We start from the raw sequence: 23,077 nt of genomic DNA on the forward strand, positions 1-23,077 counted from the left end.
GTTTTATGTATAATCTGATGAAACTTAAAATTTTATGTTTAACAATGAACGGACATGTGATTATTAAAAAACACACTTTGTGATTTATTTAGGGACAAAACATGAAAATATTTTAATCAGGAACATGTCCGATTGACTAATCGGTCGACAGATTAAACCTTCTCTGAATTATTTCTCAATGATTACAAATTGAAACGCTGGTCTGATTTGGAAATTGTATTTATTTATTCTTTATTATTATTATTATTATTATTACTATTTTTAAGACATCAACCTGTAGTTGCAAGCCATCGCCCCTCCTAATCTACACACTGCTAGCGCTCTTCTATCTTTGTGAGGTTACTGGCCCTTTAAGATAGGGAGAGGACAGGATGAGCCCATACCTCACACCCCCCAACCCTTCACCCACCCTCCTCCTCCTCAAACACATTGTTCTGCGGCTGCCGGCGAGAAACCGGTTCCCTCCCGCTGCTGCTGGTCAACCAGCGGAGCTGCTGACAGGCAGACAGACAGACAGACAGATACACCGTTTGACGGACTGGTTGGCAGGTGAAGCGACGGGCTAACAGAAACGCGCCCACCCGCCGTGTCTCACCGGCGGCGCATCTCTTTGTGCGGGTCCAACAGTTCACAGAGGTGGAGACAAAGACAGAGGGCAGGCTGGCGAACCGACACGCGGACACGGAGACGCTATGAGCGAAGGCACGCGACATGGGAGCGGAGGACGCGCGCTCAGGTGAATGATAGGCTTTCGCGCGAGCAGAACAAAGACAGCCCGGCTGTCATGTCTCCGCCGTCCGTGAGTCCGTCTCCATCCTCGCGGATGCTGCGCTGCTGTTGTCATGGTAACCATCTCACAGTCTGAGGTCACGATGAAGAAGTGGTAGGGGGAGATAGGGACGTGTGTTTTTTTTTTTTTTTTGTATTTATTTATTTAGCGGTTTATTCTCTCCGTCCGTGCTTCCTGTTTGATATTTACCTGTAAGCAAACACGTGACATCACCAAACTGTCAATCAATCATGTGGGATCAAATTCCGCAGGTAGGCTAATAGTCACGTCGCGTTTCTTCTTACGTCAGTAGGTTAGCTTTATTGTTGAATTATGGAGCTTTTTCTAAAGAAAAAAAAAGCGACGTTTGGTCTACAATTAATGTCAGTTGTCCAACCTTATTTATTTATATAATATAAAAACTTTTTGCATAGAATTTTTTAAAGTTACAACCTTATTCTAGCTGGTATTCTGGTTAATGTTTGACATTTGTTTCAAAAAGTGTCATTTTATATGAAACTTTAGTTTTATTTACCACCTTTCCATCAAAACATAAGGATAGGAATAAGTTTCATTTTAATGTATTTTTTTTTATTATTTCATGGTGTTTTCTGCCATTCATGCTTTGCTTTAAGTAATTTTAGGAAAGAAAATAAACACAGAGAGCTCAGTTTTTATTTGCGTTATTGATGACATCTTGCTTGTTGGTTTTAAATATCAAATTGTAAACAAGGTTTCTATGCGAGAACCTGTTCTCTTTTAAATCAGCTGGTCAACAGGAAGAGCGTGTAGGAAGGAAGCAGACTTCCTCTCACACACACACACACACACACAGCTGCTTTTGTTTCGCTGTGTGTGTGTTTGAGTGTGTATTAGTCTCTAAGTGGGCGTGTGTGTGCATGTGTGTCCTACTTCCTTCCTTTGTTTGACGGCTTCATCCTAAAAAAACACAAAGAGTTGAGACAATAAGGCATGCTGATATGTTTTGAGAGGGTTGCATGTCGAGGACAAGCACAGAATAAAAGAGAAATTTTAAAAAAAAAAAATACAAACATGAGGAATAAACAAAACTAAAATACCAGAAAGGGCCAACAAAAACAATCAGTAAAAATAAATGTACTGTTTGTTTCAGAAAACAGGACCTAAACATGCGCCTAAAGATGAAAAAAAAAAATGTATACTTTATGGTATAGTGTTTTATTTTTTTCCTTTATTTTAATTTTTCTTTCCATTGCAGATTGAAAGGTCCACTTTTTTAATGGCCATTGAAACCTTCCATCATTTGTCCCCTTTGATTCTACAGATTATGTGAGAAATCTTTGACAGTCACATTTGAAATGTTCCAAACTCAGAGCAAATAGCAAAGGGAAGTTGAGTAATAAACTTGTGCGATGTTGAGCGGTTTCTCATAAACCAAGCAGGAAGTCTGACCTGGGTCTGACGGTTTACTAATTATCCTCTTTATCGGCTGTGGGTAATGACCCGCAGTGTTTAAATTCCTGTACACATGATTCAAATAGAGCAGTCAAATTTACCCAAATCAGTGAAATTCTGTTTGTCAAGGAAAGATCTGAACTGCAGGCAGGTGAAAAAGAGTCTAGTTTTCTTAAAGTCATACAGATTAAATTAGATCATGTGTTTATTTTTATTTAAAAAAATGTTTGACCTCTATTAATGGTTGCATGTCTTGTAGAACTTTTTTACATGTTCACTTTCTGTCAGTAAACTGGGTTTCTATTGTTAATTTATGGTTTATTGTGAAATTTGCACTTTTCTTCTCTGGATGGAGAATCCTGAGTGGGTGGAAGGATTACTCATTTTCCTGAGTGGAAACAGAGCCTTAGAAACACATTTTTCTTCTTCCTTTTACACACTTTGTCATGTTGGAAACACAAGCTTCAGCATATTTCACTGAGATTTTGCGTCACCGAGAACATAATGCATAGTTTCAAATTGGAAAGAAAATAATGCAGGGATTTTCCTTTGTGTCTTTTTTGTTTTAACAAACGGAAATGTCGGTTCAAACACATTTTGCTGTTTCTGAATGATCTTTTATCTAAATCTGTTTAACGTTACACCATAAAACTGAAGTAAAACCACCGTATACTTCTGTCTGTGCCCTCTGTCCAGGTAGCCCAGTGCTGAGGTGTGGCAGCTGGTGATTGGTGGTTACCATGGTGCCCAGGCCATCGTCCGGGGAGCTATGGGGGCTCCATCTGATGCCCCCGCGGATTCTGGTGGACTGCTGCCTCCCCAATGGTGATATTCTGTTTACCTTTATGTTTTTATTACTTTTCCAGTGTGTGACATATCTCTGTGCCTCAAACATAAAAATAAACTTGAATCATCTAATTATATATTTGTATCTGATCTCTAGTATTGTGTTTATTCAGCATCTGTTTCCTGCATGGGTCACTGATGTGTTACTGCACTATTTGCAGTGTGTTCCTCTTTTTTTTTTGTTTCATGCATTTTTGCTTTTATTCTTTTGGTTTTGCTTTGTTTACTTGTGGTTAATCTTTGTATTTGTTTATCAGGGATGATGGTGAGCCTGGAGTGTCTCAGAGAAACTCCTCTCATCAGCATAAAGCAGCAGCTCTTCATCGAGGCCAGGAAGTATCCTCTCTACCACCTGCTGCAGGTACGCCATCTTCTTCTCTCTCTGCACGCCCTGCGCTCTACCCGTGACGGACTAACGCTCGCTTCTGCTCTCTAATTGGTTAGGAGGAGTCGTGCTACATCTTTGTGGGCGTGACCCAGGAGGCTGAGCGGGAGGAGTTTTACGACGAGACGCGGAGGTTGTGTGACCTGCGACTTTTTCACCCCATCCTGAAGGTCATCGAGCCACTGGGGAACCGAGAGGAGAAGATCCTAAACCGAGAGATCGGTAGGACCGGCCGCTCCTTTTTCTGTGACATCATCACTCGTCCTCCAAACTGACACCTTGTGTCCCGTTCAGGCTTCGCCATTGGGATGCCGGTGTGTGAATTTGAGATGATGAAAGACCCAGAGGTTCAGGACTTCCGCCGCTCCATACTGAGCGTGTGCAGAGAGGCCATGGAGGAGAGAGAGGGGGGCGGGGCACACACCCAGGCGCTCTATGTTTACCCCCCCAACGTGGAGTCCAGTCCTCATCTGCCGCAACACATCTATAGCAAGCTGGACAAAGGTGCTGAACCGCTTCTTCTGCTGGGTTTGGGATCCAACTGGAACTTTGGCCTGGGTTCTGTAACGGTCTCACTTCCCTCTGAACTGATTTCTGCACCCATGTTTGTTTCTGCTCAACTCTCTGCTATCGTTTCTCTGACCTGAGCTGAGTGACGTGTTTATGTCATTTTGCAGGGCGGCTCATTGTGACCATCTGGGTGATTATGTCTCCATCAAACTCCAAGCAGAAATACACTTTAAAGGTACATCTGGTGAATTATTTATTTATTTCTTGTGTGAAACAGTTTTTTGTTTTGTTGTTTGGATTTTTTTTTACTAGAGATGCACCAAAAAAATCAGTTGCTAAAAATAATTGTCGATTATTGCAAGCTGAAATTTTTAAAATCTTTTTTCTGTTCAGTGAACGCACCGTAAGAGAGAACTATAACTTTGCACCTACAGTCTGGAGTTCAACTGTTTCCAAGTGAAGAATAGTCAAATTTAATAGTTTTTTTTAAATGGAAAGTGCATCACATGTCTTGACATGTCTTTGTTTCACAGATAGAGCCAGACTGACAAGAGATAACAGGAAGGTTAAATGTATTAAGGCAAAAAAAATCTTTTTTTAAATATTTTTGAGCTTCAAACTGTACGTTATGGAAATATTGACAGCTTATTGTAAATTACATAGTTAAATATCTATATTCTCCTGGAATGCCACCTCAGTTTTAGTAATAATCTCTTGATAATCTCTGACCATGCTAGATGCTATAACTAGCATTTAAATCTGAGATTTTAATAACATTGTGGTTTACAATTATTACTCTCACAGATGCAGAGTGATGTCTGCTTCTAATATAAAGACATTGTGATTGCTCATGGCATAAAATAAAATGATGTGCTGAATGCTGATGCACCTTCTACAGTTATTTTAAAGAAATATTTATCAGCTAAAATTGCTATCATTTTAAAGATTTACCAAAAACAAAGATTGTAAATCTACTGCAAAAATTCTCATAGTCAAGTTTTTTTTGTTTTTTTTTATCAGTTTCTGAAATTATGCACCGGTTTCCTGAAATTTAAGTGATATATAATTCAGTTAAGACAGCTAAAAGGTTTACTTTAAATAAAAAAATAAATGCTTGATGTCTCAGAGGGTTATTTGATGCCATCTCACTTCCTTTTAGACGCCTCCTTGGTGGGGAAGTGGTGAAGCAGGGAAGTAATGTGGTCCAAACAATTGTCAATTCAAATTCTGGGCTAACCGGTGCAAGAAATGTTCACAGTAATAAACATTTGTTTGGTAGGATTGGATGCTCTGATATCATGTGTTATGGTCTGGCTCTAGAAACATAACAAAGGAAAGGGAAGCAACGCATGGGATAACTTAAAATGGGATTTATTTAACAAAAAATCATAACTGGTTGGAGAGGAGAGGGAGAAAGGGGAGAGGGTGGCAGAGAGACAGTAAAGAATGGGCTAGTGAGTTAGAAAACACGGTGCATCTTAAGCTGGATGTGATGTAATTCTGGAGACACTGGCCAGCTGCCTCCACTTCCAATCAGCACCAATCAGAAGCTCTAGAATAGGGATGTTAAAGACCCAAAGGAAAGGCCTTGGGCCGTAACACATGGGATTCAAAGAAAACAATTTTACGATGTAGAAGCTGATGCAGTGTTTGATATACAACATTAATGGGAATGTATGTGTGACTGAAGTGAGATTAATAGTCAGACGACATTTGTTGTACGCTATACTGTATTTATGTCTCCAGATTTTAGTTGATTGAAGTTAAACAGAAAAAAATCTTTAAAGGTGTCAGAAAGGCTAAAGGCAGACTTTTCATTCAGTTACATTATTGTTATTCATGATTCTGTATCTTAAAAACAGCTAGGAGGCACAGAAAAATCATATCACATAATAATTGACCATGTACATGTAGTTATAATGGAGGGGGTAGGAAAGAGGTCAAAGGTCTCCAATAGAACTTGAACAAGTGTTATTTATTTATCTCTGGAGGACTCTTAATACTTTCTACTTTATTTCATCTAGATTTTGTTGGACTTTGCGTGAATTTAAACCTTAATGTTTGTTGCTCTGTAACATCTGAGCATCTTGACTTCATCACAGATTGTTTTAGAGCATCTTTAACCAAAAGTTTAGAAAGAAGAGAGTTAAACCGGATCGTTTTAGGACCTTCCATGTTACGTTTGTGTCCAGGTTAGCCACGACAGTTTACCCGAGCAGCTAATCGCCGAGTCCATCAGGAAGAAGAGCCGATCGATGCACCTGTCCCCTCAGCAGCTCCGCCTCTGCGTGCAGGAGTACCAGGGCCAGTACATCCTTAAGGTACACTGGACTGTCCCGCCTGTCTCTTGTCAGCTGTCTGTCAATCTACCAGCACACCTGTCTGACTGTCCATCCACCTGTCAGTCAGGGACCAAGAGAACCAGGACCAGTACATTCTCAAGGTACACCTGGTTGTCTGACCTGCCCATTTGTCTGACCTGCCCATTTATTAACCTCTAGACATTTCTGTCTCACATCTCCGACTGTCTCACCTGTTTTGCGTCTCTTCGTCCAACTTGTCCCTCTGTCAACCGAGTCCGTGCTACTCACAGGTGTCTCTGTGTGTCCCTCAGGTGTGCGGCTGTGACGAGTACCTGTTGGAAAATTTCCCCCTCAGTCAGTATAAGGTAATCAGTTTATCATTTTCAGACTGTTTTTCTCTGGTTCTCCCAATTTTCTCACCTGTCCGCCCTCGATGTCTGAAGTACATCCGCTCTTGCATCATCGTTGGACGTCTTCCTCACCTAATGCTCGTGTCCAAAGACAGCCTCTACTCTCAGCTTCCAGCCTCGGGTTTCGTCACTCCTTCCTACAGGTAGAAGTTATTTGTAATATATAACGGGAACAGATAGAGGTGTGCTGCAGGTGTGAGGTTGACGAGGTGTGCGTGTTCTAGTCGGAGGACGCCCCAGCCGTCTCCCTGTCCAGGAGGAGGTGACGGATCTCCTCCTCGCTCCCTCTGGGCCTTTAACACTCTGCTCAGGGTGCGACTGCTCTGCGCCACTTATGTCAACGTCAACATCCGGGATATTGACAAGGTGCCCATTCTCTGACGAGTGTCCGTTAACCTATCCTCTTTATCCGTCTTCTGTCTTTTTCTATCCTTCTATGCCCAAAGTCTATTTTTAGAAATCAAAATCAACATTTAGAACATGAACAAAGTTTGAGTCAACGCCATTTCCTTGTTCTCTGTCTGTTGTTATCCTCCTTTCTCTCTGTGTCAAAATGTGGGGCATTAGTAAGATTTGTTTCAGTTGTGTTTTTCTGTCTAACACAATTTTTTGCCTGTCTGCCCTCAGCCTCCTTTCAACCTATTCTCATCTCATCACTATATGTTCTCCTCAGTGTAAACCCACTGCTAGAAAATCATAGATCAATGCCGCTGAATATGCCTGATTTATGTCTGCAGATCTGCAGTGAAGCAGATCACGCTAAACACAAGCTAGCACAAATTCGTGAAACAGATGCAAGTAATGAACTCACAGTTGTCCTCGATCCAAAGACAGCAGGTGATCAAAGAGAGAGAGAAAAATGTCCTCTCTGCCACTTTCAGCTTCTAGCAGGATCAAGGCCTCAAAACTGGAAGAAAAAAGCTCACTGTAGCAAGGAAGGATCATGTTTTAGATAGTATTTATACATCTCTAAAGGATGTGGAGGCTCTTAATGCACAGCAACAGAAAAGCACTATTAAAAGACAGTGAAACAAATCCCAGTAATAAAGTAAAACCAACTAGTCTTTGGCTTCAGTTTCGGGATGAATGGTTGAGTCTGCGCAATGCTGGAAGTACAGTCAAGTTCCTTCTCAGTAGCTAGCTCATGCAGGAAATTATTTTTCTTCTGTCAGTTACCCTCAGTACATAAAATGCTTATCTGTGCTCAAATCAGAAAGTTTGTTATATTAATTTAAATGATCTTATTTTCAGAGAAATTAGTTGCATAAATTTCAAGCAGACATCCCTGGATGTCTGGATGAATAAGGGTTTTGCACCACAAGCACACATTGGTATTTTCTCTGGTTTATTTCTTTCAAAATAATAATAGTTAAGTTAATTTTGTTTTCTAAATGCTTGAATAGTCCATGATTAAAAAGTAAACAAAGTATTCTGGAACAAGGAGACAAAATTTGCTCTGTGGTGCAGTTAAAGTAACAGATCTTCCTTTTATTTGCGGTTTGAAACTAAATGGATTTGCAGACTCTGGGTGGCACTCATTCATTCATTCAGGGTTATTTTTGCCATTTAGACCATTAACACACAGATGTCCTGTAAACCTTTGTGAATCACCTTGAACCTTTCCTTTCTGTGTCCACACTCTCTAAAAAAAAATAATCCTGTCCTCAGTTTTAAATCTGTCCTCCACTGTGTGTCCTTCCTCTGTCTCCTCAGGTTGTCTTTGTGTCTTTCCTCTCATGTTCTCGTCACATGTGATCACTCACAGTCAAGGTACTTTGAACATGTGAAGCTCAGTGTTGTGATTCTGCGCCTTCTTGTCTCCTAGCAGTAGTTGTGAGTCTATGTGTTACAGTAAGCAGTGTCTCTTTGGAGGTTAACCTTCTACGTGGAAACCTGTGAAGACACTGCCATTATTACACTGAACATAGGGGTGCATATATAACCCCACTATGTTTAAAGAGTTCTTGAAACTGGTGTTTGAGGTTGTTCTCACCTGACCTGTGTGTTTGTGCGTAGATCTATGTGAGGACGGGTATCTATCATGGAGGAGAGCCGCTGTGTGAAAACGTAAACACCCAGAGGGTTCCCTGCTCCAACCCCAGGTAACACACATCATGCTCCACCAAACCTGAAAAACACTCTGACCCTGCTACTAGCCATCTGACTCTGCATACCTGTGTCCAGGTGGAACGAGTGGCTGACCTACGACATTTACTTGGCGGATCTTCCTCGCTCGGCAAGACTTTGCCTGTCCATCTGCTCTGTGAAGGGAAGGAAAGGAGCCAAGGAGGTAGGAAAGGATAGAGGTGTGCACATGGTGAGAGGGTAATTATTTAGTCATTGATCTGACTGACCTTCCTCTATCCGTCTCCTCTTGTAGGAGCATTGCCCTCTGGCCTGGGGGAACGTCAGCCTGTTTGACTACATGGACATCCTGGTCTCTGGAAAGGTGGCTCTGAGTCTCTGGCCCGTCCCTCACGGCCTTGAGGACCTGCTGAACCCCATCGGAGTGGCCGGCTCAAACCCCAACAAGGTGACCGTGTTGGTCGGCCTTCAGGCCATTGAGCTGACTGATCAGTTAATAATCAGTGATTACCAGTGACTGATGGCTGACCTGGTCAACGGTTCGGGCGCTGTGATCTGCAGGAGACCCCCTGTGTGGAGCTGGAGTTCTCACGATTCAACCAGACAGTCGTGTTTCCTGATGAGCAGCAGATTGAAGAACATGCTAACTGGACCATAAGCAGAGAGCTGGGCTACAACTACTGCCATGGACTGGTAACTCACAGACCGAGCTGTGTGGACAGAACTACAATTGGATCTGTGTTTTACTAGATCACCAAAAGTCCGGTGCCGTCTGTGTTTTTCTCCTTCATGTAAACCTGATTTTTTCCATCCCCTCATCTCTGTCTTAGAGTAGCCGCCTGGCCTGCGACAGCAGCGTTTCAGCCACTGATGCAGAGCAGCTTCGCTCTCTTTGCTCCAGAGATCCTCTATATGAGCTTTCAGAGCAGGAGAAAGACTTCCTCTGGAGACACAGGTGGGCGTTTTATGCCTAGATACAGACATTTATGTCTAGATACTGAGATAATAGAAATGCACTTTAGGAACTGTCACCATCATCACTAATTGTGTCCCTTCTTTTAAGCTCCGTTCTGATTATTAAAGCTTATTGTTGAGAAATTCATGAACGCCCGTAGGAAGGATTTGTGATCTTTAAGGGAACATATGTTGCAATAGATACAATTCTGCTTTGATGCTGAAATGGTTCAACTGAGTTTTGCCAAGACCATTAATAACATCTCATATCATCACCAAGCTTTGCTGCTGGGCTTGAACAATCTGGATGTGACTTTTCATTGTTGGTCCAGGGTTAAGCAACCTTTCATTTCTTTTTAAACCAAAAAAATAAATAAATAAATCTGCAACTAATGCAAGAATAATCTGTTTCTAAATTGTGAAAAGCTTTGCACTGTAATGCCAAACAAAGTTTACAGTAATAAAGTGTCTATGTTGTTGTATCAGCTAATGTCTTGGCACCAAGGGAGAAATTGAGATAGTAGATGTCCAGCAGTGTTTTCAAGGTGTTGAAATTTCTCCAGAATGGGAGATAACTAGACGGATGGGGTCAAGCTCATAAAAGTGCAAGCTAGCTCTTCTGTGACCCGAGTGATGTTTCCCTCCCAAACCCGTCTTCAAATCAAACAAATTTGGTGTCAAATGTTTGTCCAGCAGAAAATTTTGTTTGTGCCGCTATCATTTTAAAGATATCAACAAATATTTGCAGAGGTTATAAAATTATCTGTTCATTATAGATTTATTATAGTTGTCATAACATCACTTGTTCTAGTAATTTACATAAAATGAAAGTGAAACAAAGTATCAGAAATTCATCTGTTTTTCCTTTTTTCATTGCAGCTTTTTTTTCTGATTTACTGCTTTATGTATATGTACGTGTGATATACCTGTTGCTGCTTCCGGGTCTGATTACTTTATTGTTTGTCTCTACCTGCCCATGTCTCCCTGTCTCTGTCTGTCTCTCTGCAGACATTATTGTTTAAACATCCCAGAGTCTCTGCCTAAGCTGCTTCTGTCAGTCAAATGGAACTCCAGAGACGAAGTGTCGCAGGTATAAACTCATTGTCACGATCCGGGAGGTTCCTCCACAACCGGACTGCGATGTATTCAATTATTTAATGAAGCGAGCGCAATTTGAGAGAGGAATCAGGAGTCGGGCTGCAGCTGCTCAGCCAAACGCAGCTCTGACTCGAGGCACATGGCCAGGTTCCTCTCAGTCACAGCAGCCAAGAGAAACGAAGCCATCAATGCCCTTCCTGTGACTGAATAACTCAGTGGTTTGAGAAAAGAACAGACATAAATAACAAGTTTCATACTGAGTGTTGGGCTTTTGTGTTCGTTCGAAATCTTGAGTCAGCGTAAATTATTTTTCTATTCAGTGAAGCAGCTCAAGGGGGGTAGAGTAGCCAGAAACTGAAAAGTGCAGTAAAAGTAATCCAAAAAGTACAAGTTTTACTACTGGCGCACTTGTTACGCAAGTAAATGTAACTGAGTAAATGTAGCTAGTTAATACCCTCACATCTTCTTAGCAGTACTTGGGGATTTCAATTTGGTAGCAAACGGGCAATATTATGTTAAATCAACCTTTTGAGCTTTACATCATGCTATAATATTATTCCTTCATCAAAAACATACCTGGAATGTTGCCCTTATTCTTTCATGCACGTTTAAGAAATCCTTTAATCTCCCTTGGCAACCACTCAGTTGTGTTAAATGCCTGAGCACCGCCTTCGAAACGAAGCTCCTCCTCAGAGCTGCAGTGTCCAAGGTTTCAAGCTTCCGCCTCACAGATCAGCCCTCCCTGACTCAGCTCCTTCAGACTAGCCAGCAGCAATTAGCAAACACCTGGCAGAACTGTGCATTAACTGAGCTCATTACACAAGCTGCTTCATGCTGGTAAAAAAAGTTGTCAAAGCATTGATAGGGAAGTACTGTTGTAATGACTTCCTGAAGACAGAGTTTCAGAAAAAGCAGGACTTTCTTAATGAGACGGAGACCCACTTTTAAGGTGTTAAATTGCAAAGTCAAATTTCTTTTGACTTTGCAAAAGAAATTTGACATAGACAGCAGTTTTATAACAGATGAAGGTAACAGTTATTTGATTGTGCTATAAAATGGTACTACGATGTTGATACTGCCCCTTCTAATGAAATTTAAGGATTTACATTTCTTGCCAAAATGGTGCACATCCTTTTAAATTGCATCATTTGTCATGTTACAACCATAACTTGGTATTTAATTGGAGTTTTATGTGATGGTTTTATGCCCATGCTAACTCTGGAAGAGCTGCAGATAGAACAACAATTAGTTGTGTGGTACAAAACACAAGTTTGGAAGAGTGGCAAGAAGAGAGCCATGACTGAATGAGACCAAAACTGAAACTTTTGGCCTAAATGTGTGTCAGAAATTACTCATCTGCACAACGTGAACAAGTTTCCAAGATGAAACATGGTGGCGGCATCAGCATGCAATGATGATACTATTCTTCAGCAGAGACAGAGAAGCTGGTCAATGTTGATGGGAAAATGAAAGGAGATGATCATAAATATTCATGTCTCCTTTCTCAAACTGTTAACATGAAAAAAGGTCCAACATATCTCCTCTTCCTCCTCAGATGTACTGTTTACTGAAGGAATGGCCACTGATGGAGCCAGAGTCCGCTCTGGAGCTGCTGGACTGTAACTTTCCCGATCCGATAGTCAGAGAGTTTGCGCTGCGCTGTCTGGTGCAGGGCTTGACGGATGACAAGTTGTCACAGTATCTGCTGCAGCTTGTACAGGTGAGCTGAAACTCTCACTTCGGCTGCGTTCTTTGTTCAAAATGCGAATGCAAACCTGATCCCTGGGTCTGCAGGTGTTAAAATATGAGATGTACTTGGACAATCCTCTGGCCCGATTCCTCATCAAGAAAGCTCTGACCAATCAGAGGATAGGACACTTCTTCTTCTGGCATCTGAAGTCAGTGTAAATCTCCTCTTGTTAACCTGAGCTGAAGTGTAATAAACAGATGAGCTAGCTGCCTTTGCATTCAGTTTGACAAGCATTTGATTTGACAAGAAGTCTTTTCACAGGTCAGAAATGCACAATAAGACCATTTCCAGAAGGTTTGGCCTTTTGCTAGAGGCTTTCTGCAGAGCCTGCGGCATGTACCTGAAACACTTGAACAGACAGGTGAGCATTCAGACACAAGTTAGCTCTCAAACATCTTGACTGGCCGTGTGTGAACTGGCTTTCATTTACTAGAGTAATATCTGATTACCAGAGTTGGGTTCAGTGGTATTTTGGGAATTAAAAGGGACACATTCAGAAAGTCTCTAAAGTTGTAGCCAGACGGGAGATACTTATAATCTTTGAGTGGTTCAGCAAAATAGCAGGTCATGGTAGAATTTCAGGAGACACTTTTGTCTAAAGTCTCAAAAGAAACTTCTTCTTTAATCAACCTCTTGTTGTTCATAAATAATGAATCAAGGCTCCCATTTCCCACACACGTTAGCTTTCATAAATTAAGCTGCAATCTCTGAAACACAGGAAGCATGAAGCAGAGCTCAGTGGAGACCATTGTGTGTTAAAGGCAAAAATTTATGAGCTTGAAATGTTCAAGATTTTTCCTGTCCAGAAGTTGTAATGATAAAAATGTGTGTAATTCTGTCCAGTGGGGAAGGGAGGGGTCCAGCAAATTTATAGGGATGATAATTTCCCCCTTTGGAGACGTCATTGAAATCAATGATGGATTTCAGTTTAAAGGGTACAATGAACTTAAGATATGGGCAGAGAGAGTTTTAAAGTTCCCCGTCCTCTTGTACTGGGTCTGGTTAAATGTACTGCACTGATACACTGTTTACAAATAGAGTTTGGTGATTTAGAAAGAAACGTGTTTGCAGGTGGAGGCCATGGATAAACTGGTGAATCTGACAGACACCCTGAAGCAGGAGAAGAAGGACGAGACTCAGAAGGTATGAAAACAAAAACCAGCATGATCTTTAGTTTAATCCCTGTGCCTGGTTGTTGACGTGTCACTGTGCTTTTATTGCTGGGAAGACTCAGATGAAGTTCTTGGTTGAACACATGTCACGTCCAGACTACATGGAGTCTCTGCAAGGATTTGTCTCTCCACTAAACCCAGTTCACCAGCTGGGAAACCTCAGGTAACAAACTAATCAAGCCACCAACTAACTAAGCCACAAAGTGCAAAGATAACCCCAAACTCTTCCACTGACCTATCAAGCTAACCAATAACAAAATGTAAAACAAATTGTTACACTTGCAGGCTGGAGGAGTGCAGGATCATGTCCTCGGCGAAGCGCCCCCTGTGGCTGAACTGGGAGAATCCCGACATAATGTCCGAGCTACTTTTCACCAACAATGAAATCATCTTCAAGAACGGAGACGGTAACTACCTCATTGCTACTCTCAGCATCGGTTGAGCTGAAAGTGGAGCTGCTGGGACATTTCTGGTTATGCAGCCTGTTCTGTTTGCATTGCAGATCTGCGTCAAGACATGCTGACGCTGCAGATCATTAAGATCATGGAGAACATCTGGCAGAACCAAGGCCTGGACCTGCGGTGAGAACCGGTGACGTCATCGGAGGAAGTGACATCAGTGACCCGTGACGAACCGGGAGTGTTTGTGTGTTGCAGAATGCTGCCGTATGGCTGCCTGTCCATCGGTGACCGTGTGGGTCTCATTGAGGTGGTGAAGAACAGCTATACTATCATGCAGATTCAGTGCAAAGGAGGCCTGAAGGGGGCGCTGCAGTTCAACTCCAACACTCTTCACCACTGGATCAAAGACAAGAACCACGGAGAAGCGTCAGTACTCCTCCATCTGATTGTAGAACTGTCTTTCACCTGTGTGTGTCTGTAGACCTGCTCCATCTGACTGCTCTGGATGAACTTTTTCCAACTGTTGTTAGTTCTCCATATGTGTATCGAGCTTTTTGACTCGCTTGTCTAACCCGTCCTGTAGGTATGATCGGGCCATCGACTTGTTCACCAGATCCTGTGCAGGTTATTGCGTTGCCACATTCATCCTGGGAATTGGAGACCGACACAACTCCAACATCATGGTGAAGGAGAACGGACAGGTGAACCTCTTAATCCTCCTCTTCACTTCGTCTTCCCTTAGCTCACCACACTGACTATTATTCCTATCCCTTCAGCTGTTCCACATCGACTTCGGCCACTTCCTAGATCACAAGAAGAAGAAATTTGGCTACAAAAGGGAGCGTGTGCCTTTCGTCTTGACTCAGGACTTTCTCATCGTCATCAGTAAAGGCATTCAGGAGTCGACAAAGACAAAGGAGTTTGAGAGGTCTCGTCTGGTCCTCGTCTGTCTGCAGCTGCTTCTGCTGTCTAGCCCGTCTCACCGGTGTTTACCTGTCTGTGGTGCAGGTTCCAGGAGATGTGCTACAAAGCTTACCTGGCCATCCGGCAGCACGCCAGCCTCTTCATCAACCTCTTCTCCCTCATGCTGGGCTGCGGCATGCCTGAACTGCAGAGCTTTGATGACATCGCCTATCTTAGGAAGACCCTTGCATTAGGTAGAATTGGAGGATAGATTTGTGAAAAGAGAAGGCAGGAAGAATGACGAGAGAAACAGAGGTTAAAAGTGAGCATATCAGTAGAGGAAAGTATAAAAAATCAAGGTTGATCAGAAGTGTTACAAAATATGCAAATGTGGCATTTGGAAAAATTTTGAATGGTTCAGTTCAGGACAACTCAGCTACTGACCAAAGCAACCTGAATAATCTGGCATGTATGGGGACAACTTGGACCGAGAACCAGGCCGCCTTAAATTTCCCAAGATTGACAGATCAGGGACAGACTATTGGAGTCGATCCAGGTTTTGGGTTCATGATGAATTTGTGTAAAGTAGATTTTTAGACCAATCGGGATGACGTCCCACTCTAGTTTATCTAGAGTTTTGTTGATGTAGGTACTGGAAGAAATATCTTCCATGACTCAGACTGATGAAGGGATCCTAAGGTGAGGTTGGGCTAAGTTTTGAGTAACTTTGACAAGGACCTTATTGAAAAGTCTTTTGAAAATCTAGTTTGAACAAAATTGAAGTTCATAGCATAGACCACAGACCTGAAGGTGTGTTGTACACACAACTCACTGGTCTTGAATGTTGTATTTTTATGAGACTACCTAGAGAAACTAAGTCTAGAGTAATCCTGAGGGGGTGACAACTAGCTTTAAGGTTACAATGTTTTTGATGGCTCTTTTCAGGCTTTTCAGAATAGAGATGATCCTTTCTAATACACGTGAAAGTGGTTAGCTTTACCTTTTACTCAACCACCTTGTATTTGTTGTGAGAAGTCTGTCAAATCAAAGTATGTAAGGGTCATTATTGGTCAGATTTTCTGTACTAATGATTAATGATATAAACAGAGAACTCAACAGATAAGTGTAAAAACAAAACAACTTTGACTAAAAAACAAAAGGTTCTTCTAGTGCAGAAGTCCAAAAAGCAGAAACCTAGAAGAAACTAGACCACACACACACCACTGTAAAACTGTAAATTCTGCTGTCTCACTGTGTTTTCTTTCCCCCAGAAAAGAGCCAGCAGGAGGCGCTGGAGTACTTCACAAAACAGATGAACGACGCTCATCACGGAGGATGGAGCACCAAGATGGACTGGATCTTCCACACCATCAGACACATGCCCAACGAACACTGACACACAGAAAACACTGCACACACTGGCACAACACAACGCCAGACACACACCATAACACACCAGCACATAGCACAGAGTTCTTCAGACACATACACATCAAACAGTGATATAAATCATATGAATCCAAATATGCAACCCATCAGACACAGGTAGCAAGCACACACACACACACACACACAGATTTATACAAACGCAAACATCTAAAGCACACGTGTGCTTGTTTTCTGCACTAATCTGGTGATGATGATGATGGATTTACTGAATGCAAGGTGTTTGCATCACCTCATAATGTTGTTGGGAGAGTTGCCATAGAAACGCTAATCTCTCAGGTGCAGAGGTCAGAGAGAGTTGTGAAGGTGCCAAAGGCATGCGGAGGTAGAGAAAGTAACGGTGATGATGTCAGCCAGTCTTCAACGTGATGCAACAGTCAGCCAGCCGGCTCTACTACTGTAGCTGCAAACTGAGTGAGACTCTTTTAGCGTAGCAAACATTTAAACTGAATTTTATGAACCAACTGCAGCTTTATTGATACGTGGGAGGCAAACACTGTGGTCACTGTGAAAGCAATAAAAAAAAAAAACCTCTGATAACAAATCAGTACTTTGATGATGACAATCAAGGAGTTCTGACAGAGAAGAAGGCGGAGCTGGGTCCTGTGCCGTGAAGCAGCTTCCATAAAGAAACTTCAACACGTCTGGCTGAACCAAATGCAAAGATCATAACGTCCGACAGGTTACAGGCCATTAGGAAGCCGGCTTTTATTTTGTCCAGGCTTTCTGGTTGTGAAAACCGATGGAGCTGGAACTAGTGAACCAATCACAACCATGAAGAAATATTTTATTCTGTTTCATAATTTCCAGATGTCAAACATTTTACCAGTAAACACAAGTTTACTGGTAAAAAATACTTGATAGAAGTAACTTGGCTCTAAAGTGTTTTAACTGACATGATTTTACTGTCCTGAAGACGTTTTTTGTAAATGTATACAATTTTAAAAATCATTAACAGTATGACACCACTATGGTGCATTCTGTCCCCATGCACTCATTTGTTCAGAAATATTTTGAGAATTTATTAAAGAACCTTAAACTAAAGCTAAGTCCTGACACTTGAGAAGTTGTCAGGAACTGGCAAAAATCATCACTTTAAGATGTGTTGATCTCTAATCTAGTAACCCAATCTAGCATTTCCAGACTTAGTCACCATGGTGATAAACCCAGATGAGGAGAACCGGCTTCCTGATACCAAAAACGCCGAGCTTACTTTGCAAAGCCACTAATCCTGCTTCATGGTGCAGGCCTCAGATGGGCTGTGGATGGAGTCAACGTGGAGTTTGTAAACATTTCATATATCGTATTTATGTTTATTTATCTGCTGCTTAAACAAGTATTATCCATCATTTCTTGTTGACATCTCTTCAATCTCTTGGCATCTGGATTTACTTTGATAACTTATAAGACGTAAGTTGACGTGTGTTAACATTTTTTAACGTACACTCATACCTTATTACAAAAACAGCTACATTTGGAATCATGTAGCACTTTTATTGTACAATTCCAGCTAAAATTGTGAACGTTAAAAGTTCCTCTCATAAAAGTTTACTTCTCACATCTCATATTTGGTGACACACACTGCCTAGCCAAATAATTTGCTCACATTGCAATCGTGGTTCATGGAGCACCAAATATAATAAAGTTAGAAATTTATCCCCAGACAAGATGATGAATTGTGAGGGTTTTTTTCTCCCCATCAATACAAGATTACAGATTAATGCGACCTTTTGATAAAGCCTTTTCAAACTCTCTTGTGATGCGTGACGACCAAAGCTAAACATGGTCAGATGTACAAATTTGATTGTGACATTTTTGGGCCAGTAGTTGTATATTTGATAAAAGTGAAGCCCAATTTTTTTTCTTTTGTTTTGTTTCACAACAAATTACCACTCATCTCAGTCAAGCTTTAAAATCTACAACCTGACCAATTTTTTTATTTGAAGAAAAAGGTAAATAACTTCATTTAACAACCAAAACCATCGAGTTTTTCATTCAGATTATTGACAATTTTACCTTCATCATACAGTTTTATTTATTAACTTTTGGTGTTCAACGTTTTATAAACGTCATTCACATCTTGCTTACTTCAATGTTCAAACGTAATAGGTTATCACATCACTGTGTTAGAGTGAAAATGACCAACAGATCCAGCAGGATTTGAATTGCACTTGTTTGCTTTGTTTTTTTGTACAGTGCCCTGAGATGACTTTTGTTGTGAATAAGCACTGTCTAAATAAAGTTAATTGAACTGATTCAGTGTTGTGTAGTTTCATAAAAAATCAGTTAAGTATTAGACCATTTGATTGACTTAAGTACTTTAACTTCCTATCTGAATGTACTGCCTGATGATCGCTCATGATTTTACTCATTGCCTCTGCTCAGTGTTTCAGTATTTGAATTATTTCCAGAAGTTGACTTGATTCTGGAATAATGACACAAAATTAAATTGACCATTCTTGAAAAAAATGTTTATTTTTGTAGATTGTTTTTTGTGTCAAATACATGCCAAACAAATATTTAATGTATGTATTTTAGCAACCAATCACATGCATTTAGCAGTCGATAATGAACTACTGGCTGCTCTTTTTTTCTTGTTTTGTTTTTGCAGATTGGGAGGAACTAATTTAAATTAGTTGGTTTCCTAGAAGTAAAACAGCTGTGAAGTGTTATTAAATAAAATCTATTGCACTTTATTATAAAATAAAGTTATAAATAAAGTCTGGTGAGATTAAACCCACAATCAGATGACTGACAACATAAAACCATTCAGAAAAATCCAACTATATCACTTCAGGTGTTCAAACTTAATTATACGGATTTTGACAGATCTTACTTCACGACACGTTTGATTTAAGACACATGGCTCAGAAAAACTATAAAGTTCACATTTTAAAACCACATTTTAAACGCAAAGCTGACTATGCAGTTGGATAACTGTTGTATGTTTGTATATAAACTGCTACGCTACCAATGTGATGAGGTAGCAAATGAAAACCCGGCTCAGACCACGGCAGCATAAAAAGACAAACTATGACAATGTGAAAACACCAATTCTATCAAAATTTGAAAAAGAAACAGGGAGCTTATAGTAACAACTAATACATTTAAAAACATTGTAAAACAAAAACTCTACAAAAAATGTACGTTTCACATTTTCTTTCTTTGCTGCATTTTGCAACAGGATGCATTTACATCCAAACCTTCAAATCATTAAAGAAAAACTATCAGCTTCAAATTTTACACCAGCAAATGTTAATCAAAATCAAAGAATTTAAGAAAATGCATTTCAGCTCTTACAATAATTTCATAAAATAGCTTTTATGAAAGCTATTTCATAAAATTTCCACATTAACATGTGGAAAAAGTGGGATTTTGAAGGATGTGATGAGTTTTAACTCATAATAACTTTTAGAAGAGCCGTCACATCATGCATCTTACGTGGCAGTGTTGTTATCCTGAGCTGATTTCTGAATAAACTACTGACTCTGCTGCTGCAGGACTCCTCTGGTCTGGAAATGAAAAGAAGATCTGTGTCAAACTTTTAGCTTCAGAATGAAAATGGTGAATCAAGAATCTGAAATCTTTCAACAGATTCGTCACTGTACAATTTTAAAGATAAAAAATTGATTGACGAATAAAGATGAATAAAGATGAATGAACACATATTCTTAACCTTTCATTTTTCTCTTGGATTTATTCTATTTATTGAGCTCAACTAAGCAAGCGGCCAGTATGAGACTCATGAACTACATGACCGAACCTTGGTAACTGTAACCAGCTCAACTAAACTCATTATGTATTGAAATCTGAAACAGGAAACATCTCAGCAAGGATTTGTTCAGCTCAAACCCAATTTTCACTTTTATATTGAATGGGGCCCGGACCGATATGTTGACAGTAAACCTTAAATTACTGGTTTGATTTTGTCTTTCCTACATCACGGCATTGTATATTTGCATATTTGTAAAGTCAAATATTACCTTTCGGTTTATTCTCATCCTACTCCTGCAACTTCACTTCAGAGTAAACGGTGCTCTCCTCTGCTTCACGAGGCCTTCCTGTGAGGATGGTCACAACAACAACAACAACCAGGTTAAAACCACTCAGTTATTCTCTCCTGTTGCACATTAAATGTGCCTGGAACTCACTCGTCCTGTCAATGTCTTTCAGTTCAATGTGAGAGTACGTGACATCTCTGGCTTCATCTGCAGCTGAAACATTTCACGATTTTAGAAGAGCCACGGCGGCTCAGACTTTAACTTTTGCATCTGCTGTGTTTCAAAGATGTACTTCACCATTTCCTGTCGTTTCAGAGGACTTGACTGGCGCGTAGAGGTTGGTGTTATCTGCAGCAAAAGAGGGGAAACGTTTGTTGTGCTTTCTTCTTTTTCATGTAGATAACAATCCTTAAAGAACACATTTCTGTAACACATTTTAGAGGAGAATTGGTAGAAGAAGTGGAATTTAGTGGCTAAATGTCATTCAGCAACTTTTGTTAAAGCTTTTGCAGCCATCACCAAGTCTAGTAGTAATACTGGCAGTCCAACATCATCAGTCAAATCCACTACTACTGTTTCTGGAGGAAAAACATGATGAATAAGTACCAGTAGAAGTAGTTGAGTAATAAAAAAACCAACAAACCCAACAGTCACGTCATGCATGGTACTGAGGATACCTACTGTATGTTTATGGAGGAAACAGCAAATGTTGTGCAATGTTGGTTAAAATAGGTCATTCTAAATATGGTTCACTATGGTTAAAATGTTGATGTGAGGGATAAAAATGTACATAAGTTAGATAAAAGTTACTTTAGCAGTAACTGGTAGAGACAAACATGCCGTTTCTGAGGGGGAAAAAATAGAAGAGTTGTGGAAACAATAGTTTTAAATTTAAATATTACTACACATTCAAAGGAAACTAGCTTGATGTTTTAATCACTTATTACAGTAAATGTTTGAGTTTGTAAGGAGAAATGCACACCACTGTTTTTTTTTAGCAGTGTAACATTTCCTTTTCCTCAAGAAAAAGAGTAGCAGCAAATCTGAGTTAGAACATCTACTATCTGCTCACTCTTTAAAGCACTTTTTCTTCAAATATGGCTCTTCTTCCAGGAAACCAACCAATTAGATGAACTTCGGCATTTTTCTTTTTACCATTTTAAAAACGGTCAGATACCCAGCCATCGTAATGATTGCTGATGGCTGCAAACTTCAACCACTGAGCTTCTCTCCGACTTACAGGAGGAGATTTATTCAAATTTTAGTTGGCATGCATACGTTACAAACTAGTCATCAAATAGTGTCAATCAATTAAAAGATCCACAATCAATTTAAGATCAATTTTTATGGTGTATCATCAAAAGCAGAGTGAAAATGCAGCATTAAAAACGCAAAATTAATGACATTCGTGCAGATCATGATTGTATGGGAATTTCTGACCGGCGTCGTCGTATTTTGTTGACTTTTGATAAACTTGAATAAATGAGACGCTTAAAAACCGTCATTAGTGATGACATTATAATTAGAAGTAAAATAATCTCAATGACTGAAAACAAACATTGGAGCTCTGACCATGAGGAGGAGAGCTGTTCTCATGACCGCCAGTGTTGTTGACTCCATGGTCGGTGTGTGAGGTTTGACCTCTGCCCTCTGACTGCTTCGATCTGAAACATCATACATGCAATTAAATTGATGACAGTTTGAAAATGTTAGTGTGAAGGAAATAAACTGTTGCACTGACCTGATACACCATAAACCTGTGAAAATATATTTTACACCATATTATCCCATTGTTTTTTTTTATTTGTAAGCAACAATGTATATTAAGCAACACAGTTGTTTAAGTTCATTATTTAAATGCCTGACTTTTCTTAAAAAAAAATTTGGATCAACAATATAATTAATTCTGAAAACAAAATTGTCTCACCTTTGGACCGTCTGCAGCGCCACAACAAGATCAGGAGAATAATGAGAATAATGAGAATAATGAGAACGATTCCAACAACTGGTCCAACGATCAACATGACAGGACTGGATACAGTTGCTGGAAATAAGAAACATTAATAAGGAATAAGTGTTAATTACATGTCATAACTGTGACTTTAGAATTGAACATGGGAAAACATCTGCATCACATCCTCAAAGATCCAAAGTGTTCTTCTCAAACAGCTAAATGGTTTCTCCAAAGAAGACGTCTGAAGTTTTTAAAATCCTCCTCACCTCTAACAGACATCCAGCTCCTTGGTGACTCTTTTCCTGAATGTTGACATTTGTAGAAACCTTCATCTGACTTTGACACTGCAGAGATCTTCAGCTCCTCTCTGCTGTCATTCTGGAGGAGTTTATCATTGTGATAGAAAAACACTTTGGAGAGAAATTGTTGTGTTTTGTGTTTGCAGCTCAGAGTAACAGGATCTCCCTCAGTCACCGGATGAACAGGGCTCACCAGGATTGTATTAAAAAAAAAACTGTCTGTAAAACAGATCAAATTAAATTTCAGGCATTAGTATCAAAGATGGAGCTGTATGTCATTGAGGAAAAATTTTACATTCACTTCCATATGTTGGAGGTAAATGTCTACTTTCTGCTCGAGAGTCAACAGAAACATAG

At 40.3% G+C, this 23,077-nt stretch overlaps 2 protein-coding genes across 3 annotated transcripts in view; one reads left to right on the top strand and one right to left on the bottom strand.

The window, feature by feature from the left end:
• Positions 1-437: 437 nt before the first annotated feature.
• Positions 438-18,721, top strand: LOC114157035 (phosphatidylinositol 4,5-bisphosphate 3-kinase catalytic subunit alpha isoform). Of its 2 annotated transcripts, none has more exons than XM_028037705.1 (28): positions 438-736; positions 2,900-3,028; positions 3,307-3,410; positions 3,494-3,656; positions 3,729-3,938; positions 4,112-4,179; positions 6,137-6,265; positions 6,559-6,612; positions 6,691-6,800; positions 6,882-7,023; positions 8,674-8,759; positions 8,842-8,947; positions 9,038-9,190; positions 9,304-9,435; positions 9,573-9,697; positions 10,705-10,786; positions 12,350-12,514; positions 12,589-12,692; positions 12,806-12,905; positions 13,616-13,687; positions 13,773-13,879; positions 14,002-14,123; positions 14,219-14,297; positions 14,373-14,543; positions 14,701-14,818; positions 14,894-15,045; positions 15,126-15,274; positions 16,292-18,721. In XM_028037705.1, the coding sequence occupies exons 2-28, from the start codon at positions 2,944-2,946 to the stop codon at positions 16,414-16,416; spliced, it is 3,213 nt and encodes a 1,070-aa protein (XP_027893506.1). In that variant the 5' UTR covers positions 438-736; positions 2,900-2,943; the 3' UTR covers positions 16,417-18,721. The 2 variants fall into 2 exon arrangements, with proteins under 2 accessions (XP_027893506.1, XP_027893507.1); XM_028037706.1 differs by lacking the exon at positions 438-736 and adding an exon at positions 743-845.
• The window catches only part of LOC114157040 (uncharacterized), a 36,193-nt gene continuing 31,437 nt past the window's right edge, over positions 18,322-23,077 (bottom strand). Inside the window, exons 6-13 of the mRNA XM_028037725.1 lie at positions 22,688-22,939; positions 22,395-22,511; positions 22,209-22,224; positions 22,040-22,131; positions 20,765-20,815; positions 20,618-20,680; positions 20,450-20,527; positions 18,322-19,978 (exon numbers count right to left, since the gene is read on the bottom strand). Coding sequence (XP_027893526.1) covers positions 20,469-20,527; positions 20,618-20,680; positions 20,765-20,815; positions 22,040-22,131; positions 22,209-22,224; positions 22,395-22,511; positions 22,688-22,939 — 650 coding nt within the window. The 3' untranslated portion in view covers positions 18,322-19,978; positions 20,450-20,468. The remainder of the gene's footprint in view (positions 19,979-20,449; positions 20,528-20,617; positions 20,681-20,764; positions 20,816-22,039; positions 22,132-22,208; positions 22,225-22,394; positions 22,512-22,687; positions 22,940-23,077) is intronic.

This window comes from Xiphophorus couchianus, chromosome 14 (genome assembly GCF_001444195.1).
Source record: "Xiphophorus couchianus chromosome 14, X_couchianus-1.0, whole genome shotgun sequence".
Classification (NCBI taxonomy): Eukaryota; Metazoa; Chordata; class Actinopteri; order Cyprinodontiformes; family Poeciliidae; genus Xiphophorus; species Xiphophorus couchianus.

What these genes read in the sequence shown, in the direction of transcription:
- LOC114157035 (XM_028037705.1), top strand. Translation starts at nt 2,944, where the DNA reads ATGGTGCCCAGGCCATCGTCCGGGGAGCTATGGGGGCTCCATCTGATG. An exon ending in GAAGGAAAGGAGCCAAGGAG is followed by an intron (nt 8,948 to 9,037) that starts GTAGGAAAGGAT and finishes CTCCTCTTGTAG; the next exon opens with GAGCATTGCCCTCTGGCCTG. An exon ending in TGGTGAAGGAGAACGGACAG is followed by an intron (nt 14,819 to 14,893) that starts GTGAACCTCTTA and finishes CTATCCCTTCAG; the next exon opens with CTGTTCCACATCGACTTCGG.